The following is a 23,019-nucleotide window of genomic DNA, read 5'->3' as shown; positions in this document are numbered from 1 at the left end:
TTCTATAAAGATCATGGCTGATCTGTACCTCAAGTCCAATTACCCGCCCTTGCCCCATATCCCTCAATACATCTTCCTTTCACAACTCAATATGAAAGACAATTATTTTTCAGTCCAAGTAGTTCCAGCCTTTTCGAAGGAGGTGTAGCAAAGTATTGCTTCTGGTCTTCAGAGTATCTCTCCTCCACCTCGATGATATCTCGGTAAGTCCAGTCCCTCCAGTGGAAATTAAATCTTTCCAGCAGTTCGATTATTTTCTCCTTTGTTGAAACACAATCTACAGGTGGCCTCTGCTCAAGAGACGGAATCTGCAGATCCTGAAATATGAGGACTCCTCTTATTGCAAACCAGCCACCGTAACGAGGATGAATACATACACCATAGATTTTCTGTAAAATATAATTTTAAATTCTAAAGGCATTGTTTATTTCTCCCTTCTCCCACTTCTGATAACCCAAACTGAAAGGACAGCCACTGACCTCCAAGGCGATGGTGATTGCTATAAACAGTCACTTGAAGGTGTAAAAGAACATCATAGGACAGTACTTTTTCTGAGATTTTATTACTTTTATTATTATTTTTATTATTTTCTCACTCTTTTTGGTGAAGCATTCAGCTTACAAATTCAGTTTCTCCATTAATGGTATATGTGGAACTTGCTGCGTGGGAAGTTCGAGGAACAAATTTGTTTTGTCCACACAACACAGTCAAAAACACTTTCAAGTATATCCTATGAAGCACTTGGAGAGGTATCGACGACATAAGGCACTATATCAAATACAAGTATTATTATTATTTTTACACTCCAACATGTTGGAGTTCTGTAGTTTCATGTACAGTAGTTCTTCATTCTGTGTTCACCCACAAATACACAGTCACTCCATTTCACAGAAATCCTCACAAGATGAAAGGTGTCATACCAAATGGAAGGATGATGATTATCATTATTATCTGGGGTGACAAAATTCTGGACAGTGGATTTACCAAGCAAACCATCAGAAGGACTCTCTCAAATTTTAAATTCAATCAATTTTTTTTTCCCTTTGCCAAGTGCCAACACAGTTTATTTTTCAGATTAACAAGTCTACGCTCTTGCCACTTTGAAACACCTGCTAAAAACAGGATTGACCTTCCTAATTTTCTCTCCCTATGAAATATCACCCATCCTCCATTGTAACTATTCCCACAGCAATATCACAAATTCAATACGAGTTCAAGGGTTCAAGCTCCAAAGCTCTGATCACTGTGCTGTCATCCTTCAGTTTCCTTTAAATATAATTCACATTGGCATTCCAGTAAGGGATCTTATCAAGGCAAACCAAAGCCTCATGACTGAAGATACTGGTCCCACTCTTACCTTTTCTCCCCAGGGGTTTTTCTTTACATTATTTTTCTGATAATAATAGGCTGCTCCAGCCACATGTGCTGCCGTTTGCACCAGAACCTTTGGTCTACGATTTGGAAGTATTTCAAAGTCATGGATAGCTTCTATCCTCTGCTCAGAAAGATTCTATAGAGTGAGAAAAGGAAAGATGGTTACTGTGAGATCCTAAATATCCGGATGAAGCCTCAATCTAATCACAGATTAGATTGATATCCAGGAAGAAAGACAAAAGTATCAACAGTCCAGTAAATTATTCACAATGTTCTGTAACTCAAGAAACTGTTGATCCTGTTGAGAACATCCAATTGTCAAAATTAGTTTATCATTCCCAACCTTAATCAGTGACCCACATATTAAATGTTTTTTAATGGTACATGCGATCGGAGTCCTCAGGTTTAAAATATATTTAAATAAACTCCTTATAAACATATGAGAGTTCAAGAACAATATCTCCCCTTTACCTCTTTCACGAGAAAAAAATATTGAGCGACACATTCATCGATGGGGTCTCGGACACCCGCGAATTGCTTGCTAATAATGAATGGCTTAAAGGACTTCTCATACATCTGCGGTGTGCTGAGGACAACAAAAGCCAAAGTGTCATCTGGGTATTTGAGGTGGAAGGTGGGCTGCAGGATGGCATTATACCAACCAATCTACAAATAAATAAAGTAATAATAGGATTACAAAGGCATTTACACAGTATTTGTAAATCTCTGCATTGGGGGGTTTAATAATAAGCCTAATGGGCTTTGCATTTAATAGAGGTACATCAGCACTTTTCATGTCAGGGGGATTTACACAACATTAATAATTATGTTTGTGTTTATCACGTGCCTTATCTCCGTCTTCGAGACGTCTCAAAGCGCTTCACAGAATATACGTGGAGTCCTGTAGCTCAGTGGTTAGAGCACTCGCTTTGCAAGCGAGAGACCTGAGTTCAATTCCAGGCAGAGGGCGAAACCTCGAGCAAGTTTCCTTACTCCACACAGAGCCTAATAATAATCCTCCAAAACCAAAAACAATAATAAATTGGTCATTTTCAATCTACGACTGTTTGTGGGACATTGCTGTGCGCAATTGGCTGCCGCGTTCGCCCACAAATATACAGTCAATTCACTTTACAGTGCGTTCTGTGAAGCGCTTTGGGACGTCCTCCCGACGTGAAAAGCGCTATATCAAATGCGAGGATTATTATTATTATTATAATATGCGGCACAGTGTAGTGGCTGCGTGCGTTTCTGTGCGGGCGAAACGCGGCAGCCAACTGGGGCCGGCGACGTCCCCACGAACAGTCGCGGATCGAAGTGACCGAATTATTATCATTATCGTCATTATTTTTTTCGGAAGCGGATCGACTTGACGGCCGGGCTCCTACCGCCTGCCAGGCCACCAGAGGCCCGCGCGCGAGCGCGCGTGTGTGCATGTGCGTGCGAGCGCGTGTGTGCGAGCGCGTGTGTGTGCGAACGCGTGTGCGAGCGCGCGTGTGCGAGCGCATGAGCGTGTGTTTGAGCGCGTGTGCGAACGCGTGTGCGAGCGCGTGAGCGTGTGTGTGCGAGCGCGCGTGCTGGCGCGCGTGTGCGAGCGCGTGTGTGTGTGAGCGTGTGTGTGCGAGCGCGTGTGTGTGTGAGCGTGTGTGTGCGAGCGCGTGTGTGTGTGAGCGTGTGTGTGCGAGCGCGTGTGTGTGCGAGCGCGTGTGTGCGAGCGCGTGTGTGTGTGTGTGCGCGCACGGGAGCGTGTGTGAGTGTGTGTGTGTGTGCGCGCGGGAGCGTGTGTGTGTGCGAGCGTGTGTGTGTGAGCGCGTGTTTGTGCGCGGGAGCGTGTTCGCAGGCGCGTGGTGTAAAGGAAACTTGGCCGACGTGTCCCGGGACTCGAACCCGGGGACCCTCTCTCTCCCACACCCCCCCACGGCGAGGCGAGGCGAGGGCTCCGACCGCAGGGCTGCGCCATATCAAATGCAGTGATTATTATTATGATTATCGTATTTGATAGTGAATATTATATGACGGTCTCTGTCTGTGGGACCCTCCCCCTCGTCTGCCCCTCCGCCCCCGGGGGTGGGGAGGGGTGGGGGTGGGGCAGATGGAGAAGGCCCGACCCGGGCGGCCGCCGCTGAGGTACCTTGAACGGGTGACACTCGAAGCCGCCGGGAGTCAGCAGCTCGCGCAGCCGCTGCGCCACCGCGTCCGCCACCGCCATGTCGCACGCTCGCCTCGCCTCGCCTCGCCGCCCACGTCACGCGTCACTTCCGGCCGAGTCCGCGAGGGAGGGAGGGCGGGGGGGGGGGAGAACTTCAAATCCCAGGGTGCCCCGCGGCACGTCACTGCAGTACAGGCTGGACGAACGCCCCCCTCCAAAAAAAAAAGAACTACAAGCCCCAGTGCGCACCGCGCGAGGGACGCCGTGACGTCGTGACGCCCGCAGCGCCCCAGCGACGCCATTTCAAACTCAGGGACACCGTTGGTGAGTGAGTGAGTGAGTGAGAGGGAGAGTGACGGAATGTTCCCGGTTCCTCAGGGCGGTGGGGAACGAGATGGGAGTAAAGAGTGACTGTGAGGGGAGGAGGAGAGGGAGCTATTAATATACACGCGGTCGTATTGCTGATGTGAACGAAGTTGCTGCGGGTTCACCAGGCGCTGGTCTTCCCCCTCACACTGGTCACCATGGCGACCGCCCCCCGCCCGCCATCCCTCCCTCCCTCCCTCACCCCTCCTGTGGCCGCTTCAAACGGACTTACCTGAGATGTAACTCGACAAGATCGTCTCCCCCCGGGTTGGAGGCGACTCTGGGGTCGTGGGGGGGGGGGGAGAAGGGTGTGGGGTGGGGGGGGTGTGTAAGGTTGTGGGGGAAGGGCACAAGGGGGAGGGGAGGCGGGGGGGGGAAGGGGAGGGGAGGGGGTTCTTTAATGATAAAATATGAAATGATAGTGCTTGCGTTTGACGCAGCGCTTTATTTACGCCTTTTCGACACGTCTCACGGGAATATACCGTCAAGCGTAGTGACTGTGTGTTTTGCGGGCGAGCCGCGGCAGCCCACTGCGCAGGCCGACCTCCCCCAGGAACGGTCGTGGGCCGAGGGATTTATTATCACCTCCGGAAAAGCGATCAGCCACGGAAAAAAAACTTGGATTTCTATTAGCGCCCTCCACGCCAAACAGCGTCTCATAGCGCTGCACAATAATAATAGTAATAATCCTCGCATTTGATATAGCGCTTTTCACGTCGGGAGGACGTCCCAAAGCGCTTCACAGAATATACTGGAAAGTGAATTGACTGTATATTTGTGGGCGAACGCGGCAGTCAATTGCGCACAGCAATGTCCCACACACAGTTATGGATTGAAAATGACCACTTTATTATTGTTTTGTTTTGGAGGGATTATTATTAGGCTCTGTGTGGAGTAAGGAAACTTGCCCAAGGTTTCGCCCTCTGCCTGGGAACTAGTGAACAGAGATGTGTGTGTGTGTGTGTGTATGTGGAGTCAGGAACCTTGCCTAACGTTTCTCCCTGGCCGGGAATCGAGGTGTAGGGAGGTATTGTTTAGTGAATATGCTCACTGGTGTGTGTCTTACATTAGCAGTACTTGCCGTATAGCAGTAATGAACTGGGACATGAAGCTGAATTCCATACTAAATGACACCGACAGCAATGTTGCAAAGATTAAGGTGAGTGTGGTCATGGTGGTATTAATATGTACTGCTCGTTTAGTTCTTTTGAGAAGTCTGGGAACGAGTCACCTGCTCGTACTACACGAGCACCCTCGCTCCTCATCCAAAACTCCGCTGCCCGCATTCTCACCCGTACTAAACTCTGCACCCTGATTACCCTAGTCCTTGCCAAACTCCACTGGCTCCCTGTCCCAGAGCAAATTGACTTCAGGATCCTCACTCTAGTGTTTAAATCCCTCCACGGTTTAGCACCTCTTATCTCTCTAACCTCCTCTCTCCCCACAGCAGTACCCGCTGCTTCCGCTCTACTGGCTCCAGCCCCCTCCTTGTCCCTCGAATCTTCTGTTCCACTATCGGCGGCCGTGCCTTCAGCCACTTCGCCCCAAAGCTATGGAACTCCCTCCCTCAATCCCTTTGCCCTTCCCTCTCTTTCCCCATTTCAGGTTGTGTTTAAGAAAGACCTTCCTCTTCAACTGTACCTATGGTCAACTTCCCCCTCCCTCTGGCTGTGCATCGGCCTCCACCACTGTTAAGTGCTCTGGGACGCCAGCTGGCGTGGAGGGTGCTATATAAATGCAAGTTGTTATTTTTGTTGCTGCCTTCAACAGGAAAGCAAACACATGGCCTTTCTTTGGCAGCTCCCTCTGATTGGATATTAATATTTAGACTTAAAAGCACACTCAACCAATATTATTCAATTTGGATACCACTGTATACAACACAAAATCACATTTGTGTAGCATCTTTCACACCATGAGGACATCCCAAGGCACTGAATATAATAGCACTGACTTTAAAAAAAGTGGGTCATTAACTGTAAATTTACTATTCTTGTTTGTTTAACAGCAAAGATTGAATACTGCTGGGTATTGTACAAAAGGTGAGTATATTTATTTGAAGTTAGATCTTTATTAGTGATATTTGCTTTCAAAAGTGTTTCAAAACTTACTTCAGTGTAAAGGAAATTTTCCATTCAATGTCTTTTGAACCTCTTGACCAAGATCATGAACATGTCATTGAGGGAACGGTGTTTTAATTTATTTCCAAAATAAACAGACCAAACATGCAATAGTGGATTAATCTTTGGAAATCTAGCAACAAAATACCATTGTGCTACCTTAGAGAGTTTTACTCGCAACCCTACAAAATTTAACTTGCAAAGAACTGATGCCTCCATACTGTGTTAATCCCATTTTCTATTTTGAATCTTTTTCTTTTTTAGATGATATGCTTGCCAAAATAGACACAAGAAATATCCATTTCAGTGATGCTATACCTGTCTTTGTGGAACCCTTGAACTCCTATTCAGATACACTGAACCCTACAATAACCAGGGAAGAATTAACAGACATCTACAGGAAGCTGCAATCCCAAGGAAGGGTAAACCTAGTGTTTTCTATCACTGTGTTTGGTTACCATACGATACTTTATGAAGCAACTGAAGGAAAACCTACAACTGGCAGCTGTCTGAATGGAAAGATGTAGCATGTTTATTGCCTGCTGTTTTGTGCAGGAATTTCTGGCACTGCTCTGCCCTAGGCACTGCTCAGTTATTCAGTAGAGGTAATAATAATGACAATAATCCTCGCATATATAGCGCCTTATGTGTTCAAGACATGCTTCACAAAATATGCTGTAAACTTAATTGACTATATTTTCTGGACGAAACAACAGTCATGGATTGAGTGACCGAATGATTATTATTTTCTTGCCTTCTAGGCCATTCAATCTTTGCATCAAAACTTAATGAGAGTTGAGGCTGAAAAGGAGTACCAACAACAGAAGATTAGATCATTAGAAGGTAAACCCTTTATCAAGAGAATAACTTGACTATCTTTCATATTGATTACTGATTCATTCACTGATTTGCTATTCTGATGCAGAGGAGATTCGTCGAATTCATAGTCGACCCGACGACAGAAGTTTGGATTTCCAACTGGAGAGAAAGATGGAGGAATGGCGGAGGGAAGTCTCAAATGAAATTTATAGCTTGCGCGAGCAGGTACAACGGCAACGAGATGGAGGCTTTAGTCATGGGTCGACTACAATTACTAATGTGATGCAAGAGGTTCGTGAAAGGTAGGAATAGGTTTGTGCCCAAGGTAGTAATCTCAACGATTGGAACAGATTGCCAGGAAAAGCGGTAGAAGCCGGGAGACTAGATTCATTTAAATAAGCAGCTTGATGCTGTGATGGGATGGTAGTCTGGATGTTCTGGAAGGTTGAGATCAGATAGGCTGAAGGCCCTGCTTCATCCAGACTGGTCTTGTGATATAGGAAAGGAAAAATGATAGGAGGCAATATAGACTTGGTAGCTCAATCTTAAGGGGGGTGAACGTACAAAGAGATCTGGGTGTTCAAGTAAGCGAATCATTAAAGGTAGTGGGGCAGGTAGATAAGGCAGTAAAAAAGGCATTTGGTGTACTGAGCTTTATTAGTAGGGGCATAGAGTATAAGAGTAGGGAAGTTATGGTTAATCTATACAAAACACTGGTTAGGCCTCAGCTGGAGTACTGTGTCCAGTTCTGGGCACCTTACTTCAGGAAGGACATTAAGGCACTGGAAAGGGTGCAGAGGAGATTCACGAGAATGATACCAGGAATGGGGAACCTTAGCTATGAGGACAGTGGAGAAGTTCGGACTTTTCCCATTAGAGCAGAGAAGGTTACGCGGGGACCTGATAGAGGTCTTCAAGATCATGGAAGGTTTTGACAGGCGAGATAGGGAAAAGCTGTTTCCACTGGTAGGTGTGTCTGTGACCTGTGGTCACAGTCTTAAGATATCTACCAAAAGAAGCAGAGGGGAGGTTAGAAGAAATTTTTTCACTCAGTGAGCTGTTCGAATTTGGAATGATCTGCCCGAAAGGGCAGTGAAGTCCGATTCGATAACAGCTTTTAAGAAAGAACTGGACAGGTATCGGGGGAAGACGGGTTTGCAGGGTTATGGGGAGAAAGCTGGTGATTGGGGTTAGTGAAAGTGATTTGCTCTGTCAAAGAGCCGCACAGACTCGATGGGCCGAATGGCCTCCTTCTGTGCCGTAACATTCTATGAATCTATGAAAATCTATTAGCCAGTACTCGTTGGATTGAGGAAAAACAGGCCACAATCCAGAATTCATAATCTAGTTTCTCTACTGATCAATGAATTTTGATTCATGAGTAAGTAATAATGATTACCCTTAAGAGATGCATTCTTCCTTAAATGATAGCACTGAATACTTATTATAATTGTATGTTTCATTCACAGTAAGAGAGAGCTTTATGAAGAATTTGAATCGCTTAGAAGAGAGATTGATAACCTGAAGCACAAACAACGTAAGTATAGTAATGTTTTGAATTAATTCGGGGGAGGGGGGTGGTTCTGCATTTAGTCTATGAATAGCTGTTGTGTTTGGGGCCTTTGCTTTTTTTTCTTGGCTACAGAATTCACTTTTTGGGGAGTATGGGAAAGAAGAGAGCCCTGGGGAGGGAGAGAGAGAGGACTAGGAGAAACCAGATTCAAAGGAGGAATGATTAGCATTTGTTTTTCATTACTGCCAGATCTATAAATGACTGAATAATCTTGCATTGTGTCTGGCTCGACCACAGAAATCCTGCTCTACTTAACACGTTAAAGAGGCTGTGAGGAACTAGTGACCACTTCCACAAATGTGACCTCTCCAGATTCCACTGAACTGGAGCGGCACTATTAAAAGAGTTTATCCTATGATTAGCACTGACCTTCCTCCAAACTCTTTCATTCAGGACTCTTTGTTGAAATCTTCTTGGGTGGGGGCTACCTCATTAACCTTCAAATTGCAGTTCATTCAATCTTGTGTGTGTGTGTCTCTCTGAACCCAGACTCGAATTAATTCAAGTGTGATCTCCTTTCCTGAAATGCTGTTCGTAGGGATGAGTAGACAAACCCTATATTATGGCACAGAGGGCAAGGACCAAATCTCTTTTAATGTATGTTATTGTGGTCATAATTAACATGGATACACTTCTGTAATGAGATACTCAATTGAGTACTAGTAGTATTACTAATGTTCAAATAGTTTGCATGTTTTCTCTTTTCTGATACATGTATAGGCCTCCTCAGAATGCTATCCTTTTAGCCAGTTGTTTGTTGAAAATTCAAAACTAAAGCATTTCTGGGAAAAAAGGTTCTCTCATTTTCCCTGGACTCCAAACCGCAAAACGTATTCCAGCATAAAATTATTGGAAAATATTGTTGGTTTGTAATTCAGTGATGGCTTTAGTTTAAAAAAGCCACAAGCTAAACTTAACCCCTTTTATACCAATTTCTGCCAACAAAACGTAACGCTAAAGGTTTCTGTTTCTAATTCATTACGTGTGCACTGTTTATTAGGGAGACAGGAGGAGGATCTGCAGAATCAGATTTCTGAAACAAAGGACCTCAAGCGATCACTTGAGAGAGATAATAAGGTAGAGCACCACAAATATGAGCATAATCTTTTGGAATTTACATTGCCTTCAATAAATGTTTTTGTACTTCTCTGAAATGTTTTGAAACGCTAGTTTTTATCCAAAATAGAAATGAAACACAACTATCACTGAATAAAGCAGCAGGACAGATTAACCGACTTGGGAAATATCAACTCTGTAAAATTTCAAAGAATTACCATGTTTTTGGACAGCCAATTTCTTTTATTTTGCCTTCAGTTCAAAATTACTGTTTACATGGATTAAAATCAGCAGACACATTCTGTCTAAATCAAGTGAAATAATAACAGTGATTTACCCTTAGATAGTGGCCTTGATGTAAAGTACTTTACAACAACTGAGCAGGAGAGAGATCTGGCTGGGTTGACTGAAAGCACAGTCAAAGAGGTAGGACTTCAGGAGGGATTTGAAGGCAGAGAGGGAAGAGTTGCGGCTGATGGTGGGGCAGAGCAGGTGGAGACATGAAACAATTCAATACTGTACAGAGAACATTAGCTACCAATTAATGCTGTTCAAAAAGGCTGCTCTGCTTTTGCTTACCTTGCAGTTCACGTGCCAGAATATGTGAAAACAAAGTGCTTAATATACGCCCATCTTTTTCCCCCAAGCTTCAAGAAGCTTTAATTAATTAAAGGCTGAGGTTTTATATATAAGAGTAAGTGGTGTTTCGTTCAAAACCAGCTGCTGTAGTTCTGAAGGCACAATTGCAATCAATCGGTGAGTTTGAAATAAATTGACCCATAATAGTAAAGTCGTAGATCTTGCCCTTGTCTTTCTCTGAGTCATGCTGACTATTTATTCTCTAACTCATATTAGTAGATTAAAGACATTTTAGTACATTCATGTACTCAGAAACAAAAGCACAATGCAGTAGGATATGGGTTTGTATCCATGGTGACCATGTGCACCTCACTCAACCCAGCCAGGTTGCCTTGTGCAGAAGTTAAAGACATTCTGAGGAAAGAAACCTTTTTAATTGACTCCCAAATAAAAATTCCCTTATGCTTTGTTTCAATTCCATCCCCTTATAAGGCTACTTCCATCTATTGGGAACCCTTTTAAACACAAATGGTTGGAAGGAATTGTAATTAAGCTTTCACTTCTGAATAGTTTGGGATTATTTTTTAAACAAGGAATGGTTGAATCCTTAATGTGGAGGATACTAGAGATTTCTCAACTGTCTATTTAATGACTATGGTCACCTTAGCCAGTGTATCAACAGGCTTAGATTTTTGTTTTAAATTACAATACTCATCACAGGGTTGTATGTACTATTCGCTAAAGAAAATCTGGGTGCCACAGTGAAGACTTCTTTCAGTTCTGGGATCTCTCCTAGAATGATGTAATGAATTCTCCATTGCTCTAGCTGTTGATATTTTTACATGCAATTTGTTAAAGCACTCTGTGCCCATTTTCTGTGGATACAGGTCCTCAGAACAGAGCCAAATTTAAGACTATGGAGAAGCTATCAAGAATAAATGATTCTGGAAATTGTGTATTTTATTTTACCACCAGAGGATGCTGTTGCTCCTGTTCTACATTGGCTGCCGCGTTTTGCCCACAAATATACAGTTAATTCACTTTACAGTATATTCTGTGAAGCACTTTGAGACTTCTAGAAGACGTGAAAAGCGCTATAGCAAATGCAAGGGTAGTTATTATAAGGATTATTATTTACATGATGGTATTTTAGAACAGAGAATCTCTGCATAAGTGTGATTTTTTTCTCTCTCTCATTCCCACATCAGCCTTTGCGAGGCTTGTAATTAGTGTTGAATTGTATCTTTTAATTCTTTGTTTAAAAAGTTGAAGAAAAAAATTCCATTCAAAATGAAAGTTTACTTTGATCTAATATCACAACACCATTGTCCTTTAAGATGACTGAAGATTTTATTGTCTGCAATTGAGTGAAGGAATGAATAAAATTGTGTCCATACCAGTAGGCATTGCAACTGGTACCATAATACCACCGATTATGGTAAACTTAAATTGAACTATTTCAAAATAAAGTCCCTTATTAGGTCTTCTTTCTTGATATTTGAATTGTGCAAGATTTTTGAAATCTATATGTGCCGTTTGGGATCTATAGCTTGGAGAGCAAATATAAGTGTATTTATTAAAGATTGACACATCTGACGAATTCTGCCTACATTATTAAACAGTCTTTATAAATTCATTTGAAAAGGGCTAATTGTGAATGCTGATTGTTTTTGTAAATACTGTAGTCTGACCCAACCTCATTATAAAGTTTATAATCCAATCCCATTAAAACGCAAGTTCCAGCACAAGTCAGTTTATAGCATTGTGATACACTTCCAGTGAAATCGAGTACTAGGGTTAAATTCAGGGTCAGAGTGTGCAAGGAAATCTGGAACTCTGAAAAGTGGAATTACTCACCATTTTTTTCAATAAAAGGGGAGACGTGTTGTAACTCCTCAATATTGATTATGAATGTCTTATTCCTTTGTCTTGTTTACCTTTTTCTTGTAGACCTTGGGAGAACTAATGAACAAATATCAATCACATTGTCTCAACTTTAATCGATCAATTCATGAACGGGAATATACTGAACAGGAACTTACGCATGTCAAGTGGGTAGTATTTACTCAAGGGTGTTTAATCTAGCCAGAATTAATCAATTCACTTTGCACAAAAACCTACACCTATTGAAGTTTGCTAAAACTGTTAAACCTAGCACTTAAAGGACAACTGATTTTGAATAGATATGACATAAAGGCACACCTCTCAAGCACTCTGGGAATCTACCAGCCAGCTAGTCAACAACAACAAATTACATTTGTATAGCGCCTTTCATGCCGAGAGGACATCCCAAGGCACTGAAGCCTTGGTACACACAGGACCATTGTTATGAGGAAGTACTTTTTTGATGAATACTTGTATAAAAAGGTAGTATTCCATGATGTATATTATTATTTTCTGTGTTTTTAACTGCTGAATTTGTAAGCTGAATGTTTCTCCAGATCTGCAGTTGCTGGCTTGAAGAAGCAATTGACAGACCTTCATCTTGGTGACCATCTGACCAGTACACCATCCAAACCGGGAGGCACAAGTGAGTACCAGATCTTTAACCAGGTTCTCTTTCTGCTGATCTTGGATCTATTTCTGCTGGATTTGTACTGTTGAGTGAGTGAGTCTGATGTACATTTAGTATGAAACTTCAGATGTTGAAACTTTGGAGCTGGAGTATTTGTGTTGAGTATAAGCAGACACTCTAGATGCTTCCTCCCCAGCCCCCACTAACATTTATCATCACTCCCATTCATCCACCCATTATTATTTTAATAATGTATATGACGTCTAGGTAGGTAACTGCATGGATCACTTTAAATTTAGGGGTTATTGCTCAGTTCTGAAGTCTACTATTCAAGGTAGCCATATTTAAGCAACTAAGTGCAGTCGACCACTGTATTTATGGGATGAGTAATTGGGAGCCCAGTAAGCAAATGCAGATCCATAAATTTTACTGTTCTGCATACTGATTGAAGTGTCTGAGCTGCTTCATGATTGACATAAGCTTCACTGTGAACTAATGGGCTTCTCTCATGACTCCAACCTTGTGATCTACTGGATGGAAGTTTCAGCATGCGGTAGGACACTTGTATTGACTGGGTTGAGAAATGTAAGCGAGAAAAAGAGTGTTTGTTGCTGTAGGATTCCATCACTCCAATCTCTAGCTTTGGCTCTGTCGTCAAACAATGAGGACATCTCACTCAGAATCCACGGAAAGAAAATCAATAGTATTCCCTCTTCTGATGAATAGCTACAGTGTGCATATATACACAGTAGGTTTGTTTTTAGCTTTAATGATTTCTGAGTACAAATGTTGTACTGGCTACTGCACAAATATCCACAAGAACAAACATTTCCGTTCCTACATCATTTTACTGGCACACAGCATGTCCGCTATTCTCTGAATAGATTCTTCATTTCCAGACACAAAAGAAAAACGATATCGAAAGAAGAAGCATAAAGCCCAATCACTCAATGAAGATTCCGACTCAGATTTCAGTTACACCCTGAGTCTGGTAGACATCAGCTCAGATGATGATTTCACTTGTTCACAAGACCTTGATTCATTTAAGCAAAATAAAAAAGGTAAAGTATTCTATTCTCACTAACATACGTTCGGAGCTCAAGTGTTGTTCTGAATGCATTCCTCTTTCTGGGTTTCAGCAGAGGTACAAGATTATGCAATAAGCATCCCATTCAAAGTAATTTCAAAATGATTTGCAAGCACTTCTGATCTGATCATCACAGCAGTATTGACTATCACTAGGGAGAATTTTATGATTGAATTGTGATTGAATCATTCTCCATCTTAGTTTGAGTATTGTGAGGGATTTCATTGTAAAAAACATTTTGAGGGAAGGGGGAATGTAGGGGAATGTTGCAAGTTTTCCAACTTCTATCCAGACGGAGGAAACTTGCCTTTTACCAATCCTTTTGGGTGTATTCCTTAAGAAATGTACAATCTGAAGTCAAAGCCTTCATTTCTTCCTGCCAATTAGTATCCCAACAGTTTAATCTTCATTAATGTGCTCGTTGAATAACCCAAGGCATCCCTGGGAAAACTTAGTGAAACTATCTTCTTGAAATGTTTAATGTAAATTGTGATTGAATTTTGCTCAAGTAATATAAGTGTTCCCAATCGCCTCAATTCACATATCCTAACATCATTTAATCTCCTCACCTACCATTTCCTACTGTTTATACATTCTTCCATATCTGCCATCCCCTTGAATTCCAAAGCTTGCATCCATTAAGCTATTAGAAATTTGTTTCCAAAATGTGACTTCAGCTTTTATGAGTTTCAGTATGGTCGGTTAATAATGCATCTTCCCAAATTTTCAAGAGTGTTCCTAGTAATGAACTTCTCCAGTGAATGTAGGTTGTGAAGACATGAAGCAACCCTAGACACCTGAGCAGATGTTAATGGATGTAGGAATATGGCAGACTGCAAATTCTACAGCTCTGGAGATATGTACAAATTTCAACATCAGTTGTAAATTTCAGCTGCTGAGGCAAAGTATGCCTAGAATGGGAGAAATTTATTCTTGTGCAAAACTGAAATCCTGGTTAAGTTGCATTGATAGTATGTGGTAACGGATGCATTTCTGTGCCCAAACGCTTTACTCCTTGATAATGGGCTAATCAAAAATATCTGGAGGAAAAGGAAAGCAGGGTGCGAAAGCTTTACATCATCCCTCATACGGTTTTAATTTTTTCATAAAATGTGTCATTATTCATCTGGTCCAACTATCCAACACCCCCACGTAATGAGCAACCCTGGGCACATTCTGTGTCTCATTGACATGTGGGACAGCAGTTGGTGCAAGAAAAAAAACAATTACAGACTAAAACATAAATATTTAATATGAGAAGCTTGAAGTTTGCAGTTCTTGGAGCCAAGTATAATTTATAATTTCTGTGAGCTTTCCCTTAAAATTAGTGAGATGAGGGATTCAATAGAATTCCTAAATTCCTGCAATTTGAGCCATTTTTAATTTTTCTTTATATATTTATAGATATATATATATATTTTTTAAAAATGTGATGTTTAGTAGATTGCGGTGTACCTGGGGTGTGGAGGGAAGTAATGACAAAATTAGCCCCATAGTCAGTTGCAGTTTCATTTGTCCTTGCATTTCTAAGCTTTTCTCTTTAATTATACATTTCCCCTGAACAGAATTTCCTTGGCAGTGCTTTTGTGTGATATCTCGCTTGTGAAATTTTAACTTGCAGCGTGGAGTTTGTCCTCGAGTCAAGAATTTTCACATTTCAGAAATTTGCATGTGTTACACATACCGTGTGAATAAACAGCTACTTTTATCCTTGCCAACATGCAGGGTGGGCGATTGAGATCCAGCCAGGTATTGAATAACAATTTTGCCTTTATATAGCGTCTTTCATGTAGGATAACATCTCAAAGCGTTTCATTGACGTAAATGTCTAGGCTAGGAATCTGAGATCTCTAGCAGGCACAGAGTCCATGGAAAATTTGCAATTGCCATTTTAATGAATAAAAAGGTCAATGAGTTTAAGTTTCTGGTTAGTTAAATGCACTATGTTCTGAGTACTTCGCATTTTTCCTTTTTGTTATTTTGTCTCTACATTTCTTAATTTCTGGTTCTATACTTTGTTATGCCAAGTGAAGTCTTGCTGAATTTCATTTAGTCTCTTTTCACAGTTTTGTACTTATTGAAAAACCTGCACTCTGTGGCAAATTTAGGACACCATCTGTGTAGTTTAGACAGTGAAATGATAACTAAATCTCCCAGAAAATGGTGGATTAGATTGCACATTCACTGAAACAAGGAGGGTTGAGGTAGTTCTTTTCAGTGAGATGCACTGTTTCCAAATATAATAGTCACTGTCATTACAATAACAGATATGATCAATATGTTTTTATTTTGGCAGCCTGCCATTGAGCCCCTGAAATGTAATGTACATTTATAACTCTTGATTGAGTCTTGTAATTTTTGCCTTGTTTCCATCTGGGAATTTGCAACAATTGCACATCTACTCTTTGACCATTTATTTAATATGCAAACTACTGAAAGCTGCAAAGTGTCTCTCTCCCAAATGGTGATCAAATGGGATGTTTCAGCCCTTGCTCTTGGTTGCTTTGTTGACCAGCAGAACAAGCTTGTATGCTGGTGAATTAGGTCAATGAACTCAAAAGTAACTTGTTGCTTCAATACAGGTGCCAGGAGAACCACCAGCGGCATCTCTACCTCGACCCTGGAGGACAGTGAAAGACAATCAAATGACTCTGATGTCAGTGTGAACTTGGGACTTTCTGATAGCCCGCCTGAATTAAACCTCAGTGACCTGTCCTGACGCGGAGTTGTGGAAGACTCATTCTGTAGCTCCTCTTACAACGCTCCCGTTTGCACTCCTAATATTGTATTTATACTTGAGAAAATATGACTGCCAATTTCTTGGCCTGCATATTTTAGATCAAAACTATTCAATTTGACAACAAGAGTTTTTTTAGAAAAGATTGTGAAACCATTCTGGGTGCTATAGCAGTCTCGACCCTTAAACCCTAACCCAGAATATTGGACAATTTTTCTATATTTTTAAATATTATGTTTGTACAGATCTATAAACTAGCATTTGTATCCCTGTGAACTTATTCTTTAATTGACAATACTTATCTGGTGCTACTGCTCTACTGTATACACTGTTAGTTATGCTATTGAAATCAGAAGTTATATTGTAATTTAACAACTAATGAACGGAGACATTATCAGGTGGTCAGTAATTTGGGGCTGTGCCAGAGAGGAGAATGATTCTCCATCTCTTTCCTGTAATTGGAAGAAGGTGCCTTGCTGAACAATAGGAAAGCGCTTCCCCACAAGGAAACAATCAGAATCATTCATGGGTATCTTTGCTGGCTGGTGAGGTATTGGCTTGAGAACATATTGCCTACTTGCAGCCTTTGATCTTAAATGTTACTGTGCAGAGCAATGAGGTTGTTTTTTCCCCCTATCCACAGCTTTAACTCGCAGTGTAACTCATTCCCCAGTGTTTTTCTACATCGTTTAATCCACGCAAATTTTTCAGTGCTGTCTTGGATTATTCAATTTTAGCCTTCATTGTCAGTTTTGGATGTTATTGATTTCTCTTCTGAAAGTATTCTATTTGTTACTGGTGTCATTGCCTCCTTTATATTTTGGTCAAAAAACATTTTCCTCACTGAGTCACTCAGTGTAGTAAACTGTGTACCTCCATCCATTATTACAGGTCTCACATTTTGTCTTGAGTTTTAAAAAGGCAGCATCAAATTCTGGCAGCAATATTCAATTGTGTTAATTGTGAAAAAAATGATATCTCTTCAATGGAGACTCATTGCCGTGTGCGATGAGCTCAGTTTGCAGCAAAAGCCAGTGGGGCTGGAAAATCCTCCCACCTTTCCGCAGGTTATTGAGGGAAGGGGAGGAGGGGAAGATGATGTGTTTAACATCCCGAATCCAATCCTCTGTTCAAATTCCTTATTGAAGCCCGATATCACCTGGAAATGTCAGTTTAATTATGGCTCCAGGTGGGCGCCTAAAAAAAATGTAATGTTAATGTTTCAGGTGTGTGTTCCTTCATTTGCTATGACGAGGTATTTTTAGGCAGGAAGTTGCCAGGTGATTTTAGTGCAGAGGAGGGGATGGCAACAGACCGCAGGGCAGCCAGCAGCAACCACAAATAACACGAGAAGCACAAGTCTAAAAGGGAACTTCTTACAAAAATCATATCCCGGTACAACAGCAGCAGCTTACCTTGGGTGGGGGAGGGGGGAATATAAAACCTTTACATTGAAAAATAATTGCAGGTTCAGCTCCACTTTCACAAAGGCGAAAGGTGTATAACACTTGAGCACTGCAGTTACAGAAGTCTTATCATTTACAGAAATGGGGATAATTCCTCTGCTTACTGTTAAGGTTGTCTTCTTGTCCACAGATTAGTTTTAGGTCGAGCTATGTAAAGCTGTATTTATTGATACATATACTGACAATCACTGAACTGCAGGGATGATTAATCTTTGATTACAATACCATAATTGAGTGCAAAGCAGTAATTCCCTATTGTGTGTTCTGGTCTGTAATTATTACCATCAAACCCAGTGTTGGTGAACAGAACTGAAAAATCAACCCAGTGAATTGTTATGAAAATGCAGTTTACATGGCAGCAACTACAGTAATCGGAGGAATTCAAATTACTCTTTGAAACAGCTTGGTTCTTATCACCTAAATGCCTCGTAATGATTCTTTAGTGTCTTTGTGGCTGGGAAAAAAGTTTCCATGGTAACATGTACCCAGTGGTGAGATAACCGTTCACAAATTGCTTAACTCAAATGATCATGTTAAAATATCGGGTCATTCCGATTAACTGGGAAAACATCGAAGTATGAATGCTTTTGAAATGGCTACTTTGTCAAATTCATGGAAAATAACCTTTACTAAACTGAACAATATTTCCACCCAAAATTTTCAAAAGCGACTGTTCTTAAACAGTGGAACCTGTTCATCAAATGGATAAACATTCCTCCACCTCATTGCCCACCTCAGACCGTATCTTATCCCAAATGTAGCCCAAACCCTTGTCACCTCCCACTTGGATTACTCCGACCTCTCCGGTCTCCCCAGCTCCAACATTCACAAGATCCAACTCATTTAAAACTCAGCTGCCCACATTCCATTCACTCTGGCACCTCCCTCTCTCTCCAACATCCTCACCCTCCAATTCACCACCTGGCACCTCCGCTGGACTAGCAACCGGTCTCCTACTTGTCCCTCACACCTTCCGCCTCACCATTGCGCTTTCAGCCACTGCCCCAAAACTGAAACACTCTCCCTCAATCTCTCCGCCTGCCCCCTGCCCTTTTTTGAGTCCAGCCTGAAAACCTTTTTGACCATGCTTACAGTCACCCCCCATCCCACCCACCCCCTAACTCGGAGTCAGGCTCCACCACTGTTAAGCACAGAGACACTACCCTACGTGGAGGGCACGACACGATATAAGTGTAAATTGTGTTGAACAACAGTTCAACACTTCTCCAAACAGGAGGACTTTATATTGACTAGAAGATTCAATGTAATAATAATACTTGCCTTTGATATAGCTAGCGCCTTATCGTCTTCAAAGTGCTTCACAGATTATACTGTAGAGTGAATTGACTGTATATTTTGTGGGCGAAAGTGAGTGCAATCCAGGTGAATTCGCTTTCAATGTTTTTTTCCACACTGGAGGCATGTCTGTCAGCGAGCCAATTCCATGAATGGGGAAGAAAAACAAATCACAAGCAGTATAGCAGTCCAGATAGCAATATCATTGTGCTTCTAATTTACATATGCAAAAGCTTCTAAGTTATAGCTGCAAAGTCACTCAAAGTATTACTTCTAATTGCCAGCTTGTTCACATGAACGGAAAGAAAGTTTTGAACACATTACCCAAGCAAATTGCTATGATAGTGGTATAGGTTTAATTGAAGATTAAGCACAAGACATCCATTCAAATAGTCAGTGTGAATGTTATACATTTGAGCTCTAATATTTTAAAATTGTAAAATATGTATAGTATTTTCTGGAGTGAACATGGGTTTAATTTGTAACTAGGAAAAAATAAAGGTTGCCTCTACATTTTATTATTTTGTACATGTCATGCTTTTCACTCAATCCCAATCAGTGGGACCTATTGATTTGGTCAAAGAATAGTTTCAATTGCATTGAACGGCCGTAGGATAAAAGGTAACGGCCTATTTATCTTTGCCCAAAATATAAATGTGTTAAGGGGTCAGTAAATGATGCATTTTATAATAATAATCCTTGCATTTGATATAGCGCTTTTCACGTCTTCTCAACGTCTCAAAGCGCTTCACAGAATAGACTGTAAAGTGAATCGACTGTATATTTGTGGGCGAAACGTGGCAGCCAATTGCGCACAGAAGTGTCCCACAAACAGTCGTGGATTGAAAATGACCAATTTATTATTGTTTTGTTTTTTTGGAGGGATTATTATTAGGCTCTGTGTGGAGTAAGGAAACTTGCCCAAGGTTTCGCCCTCTGCCTGGAAATCGAACCCAGGTCTCTCGCTTGCAATTTTAAACCTACAATGTTCTCAGCTTCCCATGTTCCCAAGTCTCGTATGTGACCGTTCTAAAGAATGTGCGGGTGTTTAAATACAGTTTAAAATGTTGCACCGTAATCACCACAATTAACATTTATTAAACGATTAAACAATTTTCCAAACCAGGTTATTTCCTTCAGGAATTCAGTGCAACATTTAAATTTACAGCAAATTTTTTTTTTTAACTTTTAATCATTCAGAAAGATTTTCTGAAAATATTCACAAAAATATAAGTTTACAATGGATGGCACCAAATATTCAGGTAAATTGCATCTCTCAATAAATCAGGGTAAATGAATTCACAACATGGGTTGTGGGGAAAACCAATTTTAATAAATCAAAAACAAAGGCAAAAATGTAAAAATCAACTGTACAAAATCAACATTCTTAGATTGCAACAGTTTTGCACACATTAACCTCAACCCTCCCCCACCACCCCCCATGGACATTCCTCTAATCTTTGTCGGTAACCAGTTCTCCCACCCACACGACTCTTTTAAAAAAAAACACACATTTTCCAATAGTGCAAACGAGATTTTCCCTTATACAATGCACAACGGTATGTATCATCACTCGACCAACTTTAAATCCCAAAGGATTGTGAACGATAAACTTTCCAACCAGTCCAACCTGAAGACTAAGTTATAATTTTGGCACGAAATAAACACAAAACTCACAGCATCACCAGTCTTGATGGTACTACAGTTACAAGAGAGGGGAGGAAAACCAGAGGCAAACTGGTGGAGACCCAAACAGCCAGTCCAGCTCTGTAGGTTCTTAACACCAGGCACAAGTTTCACGTTTTCCTCAATAGCCTTCTTGATTCACTTTTTTTTTTTGACAAAATGAAATACAAATATGGGCTAATGCGGATAGATTTTGGCACTGGGCTGATCCCAGAAAAAGAAAAAAACAGTGATTATTTGAAAAAAAAACATCGTTTTTAGAAAGAGCCTGGAATCACAAATGTGATTGAAAGGTTTAATATAATGTCACCGTATACAGCAGCTGTGATCAACACGTTGGCTACAATGGCTTTTATCCTTTTAAGAAAATAATGGAAGGGACTCTTCCCCACCCCCCCCACCCATCACCATACCAATTTACCAATAAAGATCTAGGTTGCAGTTAAATAATGGCACCTCAACAGATGGTTGACTGTAACATTCCCTCCATTATGATTATTGTTCATTAGTAGCCTTGGCAACTAGTTATTAGGACTATTGTTTCATAAGATCTTACTGACTGCTGAAGTTAGTAATCGGAAAGAGTGGATCCTACTGAGCCTGCACCGCAGCGCGTAAAAACAAACCAGCCCCCTCGAAACCATCAGGTTTATGGGAACTGGCCATGTTTAGGCTAGAGCAAGAAACACGGTGTTACTGCAATAGATGTGAAATCTCCCTTCGCTCATCGTGTGCAAAAAAAATGAACATCTGTACCACACACGAGAAGAAAATATTTTCGACTAATCTTTGACTCTGGAATTTTTTTCCCGGAGGTTTCCATTTTCAGATTGCACCAGGGTACAAACTGACCCGCTGTTATGACTGCAGCTACAAGCGCCTCCAGAAACCGACGTGCGGCAGACAGACTGGTCAACAGCGCATTGTATTATACATTAGGAATAAGGGGTCGTCTCCCAGCTCACATCTCACGGCTATTCAATATCTCATTACTTAAACTAATTTGGTGCCTGTGGAGTCATTTGGTAATTGGAAATCCATTGTAAAATACATCAGTTTAAATCAGTCATTAAACGCAGCAGCTTTTTTTTTAAAAAAAAGCATGGGATCGAAATGCCAGAATAAAGTGAGGAATGGCAGATTTTAAACTTTGAATTATGTATTACGTTTTCTGATGTCTGGATCACATTAAGTAATTTTTCACTGATATCTGGAAGATAAATCGGTCGATCTGCTATTTAAATTCACCTACAAAATATAGCCACTACAATATGCAATGAATCCTGTGAAGCCATTCGAGATGTCTCCAGATGCGCTAAGTCAAATGCAAGGATAGTTATTATTGTTGTTAACTGCACCAAGATCACTTAAGATGTTAACACCAACTTCTAATTCACCGCACTCTTGACAAGAGAGGAGGGTAGAATTCCGCTCAATCCAATCCATTGAAACCCAATGGAGAAATACTTCTACAAATGTTTTTAATTCCTGTTGTACAGAGGTTGGAGGGGTCTTTTGTGAAAAAAAAGTGCACAATAATCTTGTGCTTTCAACTCGAGCCTTCTTATTAAGCTCTTCAGTCCGTAGTGAAACTGAAAACCAGGCAGCAAAAATATGAATAGCTTTTGTTTAAGATGCAATACATTTCAAAATTCACTGGGGACACTTGTTCTGTACCTCTTCCTCCCTCCCTCTCTCTCTCTCTCTCTCGTTGAGCAGGTCAAGAAATACATGCGTTGACTGCGCAAACAAACTGACAGTCACAGGTCAGCTAATGAGCATTCTCTTCACAGAAACCATTGCTCAGAGACACGGGTCAACTCTCCAACGATTTGGATTGAAATAAAGACTGAATAAAGAGACTCCCAATAAAAATGTTCCTGCACTCATTCGATTTTCCTAAATCTAGCATCAGTGATCTTACCCAACAGAGGATGTGCTTTACTTCAACACAAGTGAAGGAATCTATGGAAATATATCACGGCTGGTTGCTGTGCTTTTTAACTATAGATTATTTTCTAAACAAATGAGCTACGTAGTGAAAGGGGTCAAGCAGTCTCCTTAATCTTTGCTGAAGGTCATTAGCAGTTCCCTGGATAGCAAAAACATCCTAAACAACCCTATAACATGCATGTTCTTTTAGGATTGTCCAGAAACAGTCAATATGTCAAATCTTAGTCTCGTTCTCCTGTAGTC

General features: G+C 41.1%; 2 protein-coding genes across 4 annotated transcripts; one reads left to right on the top strand and one right to left on the bottom strand.

Annotated features, from left to right (window-relative positions):
• Positions 1–19: 19 nt before the first annotated feature.
• Positions 20–3,601, bottom strand: mmachc (metabolism of cobalamin associated C). The gene is made up of 4 exons (XM_007899900.2): positions 3,506–3,601; positions 1,846–2,040; positions 1,358–1,510; positions 20–389 (listed from the first exon to the last, which is right to left on the bottom strand). Exons 1-4 carry the CDS (start codon positions 3,581–3,583, stop codon positions 87–89), a joined length of 729 nt encoding a protein of 242 aa, XP_007898091.1. The 5' UTR covers positions 3,584–3,601; the 3' UTR covers positions 20–86.
• Positions 3,455–18,806, top strand: LOC103182781 (centrosomal protein of 112 kDa). 3 transcript variants are annotated; one of them, XM_007899901.2, is made up of 12 exons: positions 3,455–3,501; positions 4,964–5,048; positions 5,898–5,931; positions 6,274–6,431; positions 6,771–6,852; positions 6,935–7,130; positions 8,298–8,365; positions 9,402–9,478; positions 11,987–12,087; positions 12,478–12,566; positions 13,451–13,612; positions 16,221–18,806. In XM_007899901.2, the coding sequence occupies exons 1-12, from the start codon at positions 3,467–3,469 to the stop codon at positions 16,355–16,357; spliced, it is 1,224 nt and encodes a 407-aa protein (XP_007898092.1). In that variant the 5' UTR covers positions 3,455–3,466; the 3' UTR covers positions 16,358–18,806. The 3 variants fall into 3 exon arrangements, with proteins under 3 accessions (XP_007898092.1, XP_042191279.1, XP_042191280.1); XM_042335345.1 differs by lacking the exon at positions 3,455–3,501 and adding an exon at positions 3,844–3,859; XM_042335346.1 differs by lacking the exon at positions 3,455–3,501 and adding an exon at positions 3,919–3,936.
• Positions 18,807–23,019: the final 4,213 nt, after the last annotated feature.

Source organism: Callorhinchus milii, unplaced genomic scaffold (assembly GCF_018977255.1).
Source record: "Callorhinchus milii isolate IMCB2004 unplaced genomic scaffold, IMCB_Cmil_1.0 Scaffold5, whole genome shotgun sequence".
In the NCBI taxonomy this organism is placed as follows: Eukaryota; Metazoa; Chordata; class Chondrichthyes; order Chimaeriformes; family Callorhinchidae; genus Callorhinchus; species Callorhinchus milii.
Note: the sequence above shows the minus strand (reverse complement) of the source record. Positions and strands in the feature narration are given on the sequence as shown.

Bases quoted from the DNA above. Each gene is read 5' to 3' on its own strand.
- LOC103182781 (XM_007899901.2), top strand. From the start codon at position 3,467: ATGGAGAAGGCCCGACCCGGGCGGCCGCCGCTGAG. The intron at 5,049-5,897 runs GTGAGTGTGGTC...TTTGTTTAACAG, and splicing joins GCAATGTTGCAAAGATTAAG to CAAAGATTGAATACTGCTGG. The intron at 12,567-13,450 runs GTGAGTACCAGA...CTTCATTTCCAG, and splicing joins ATCCAAACCGGGAGGCACAA to ACACAAAAGAAAAACGATAT.
- mmachc (XM_007899900.2), bottom strand. From the start codon at position 3,583: ATGGCGGTGGCGGACGCGGTGGCGCAGCGGCTGCGCGAGCTGCTGACT. The intron at 2,041-3,505 runs GTACCTCAGCGG...ATTTATTTGTAG, and splicing joins TCGAGTGTCACCCGTTCAAG to ATTGGTTGGTATAATGCCAT. The intron at 390-1,357 runs GTAAGAGTGGGA...TATATTTTACAG, and splicing joins AAAACCCCTGGGGAGAAAAG to AAAATCTATGGTGTATGTAT.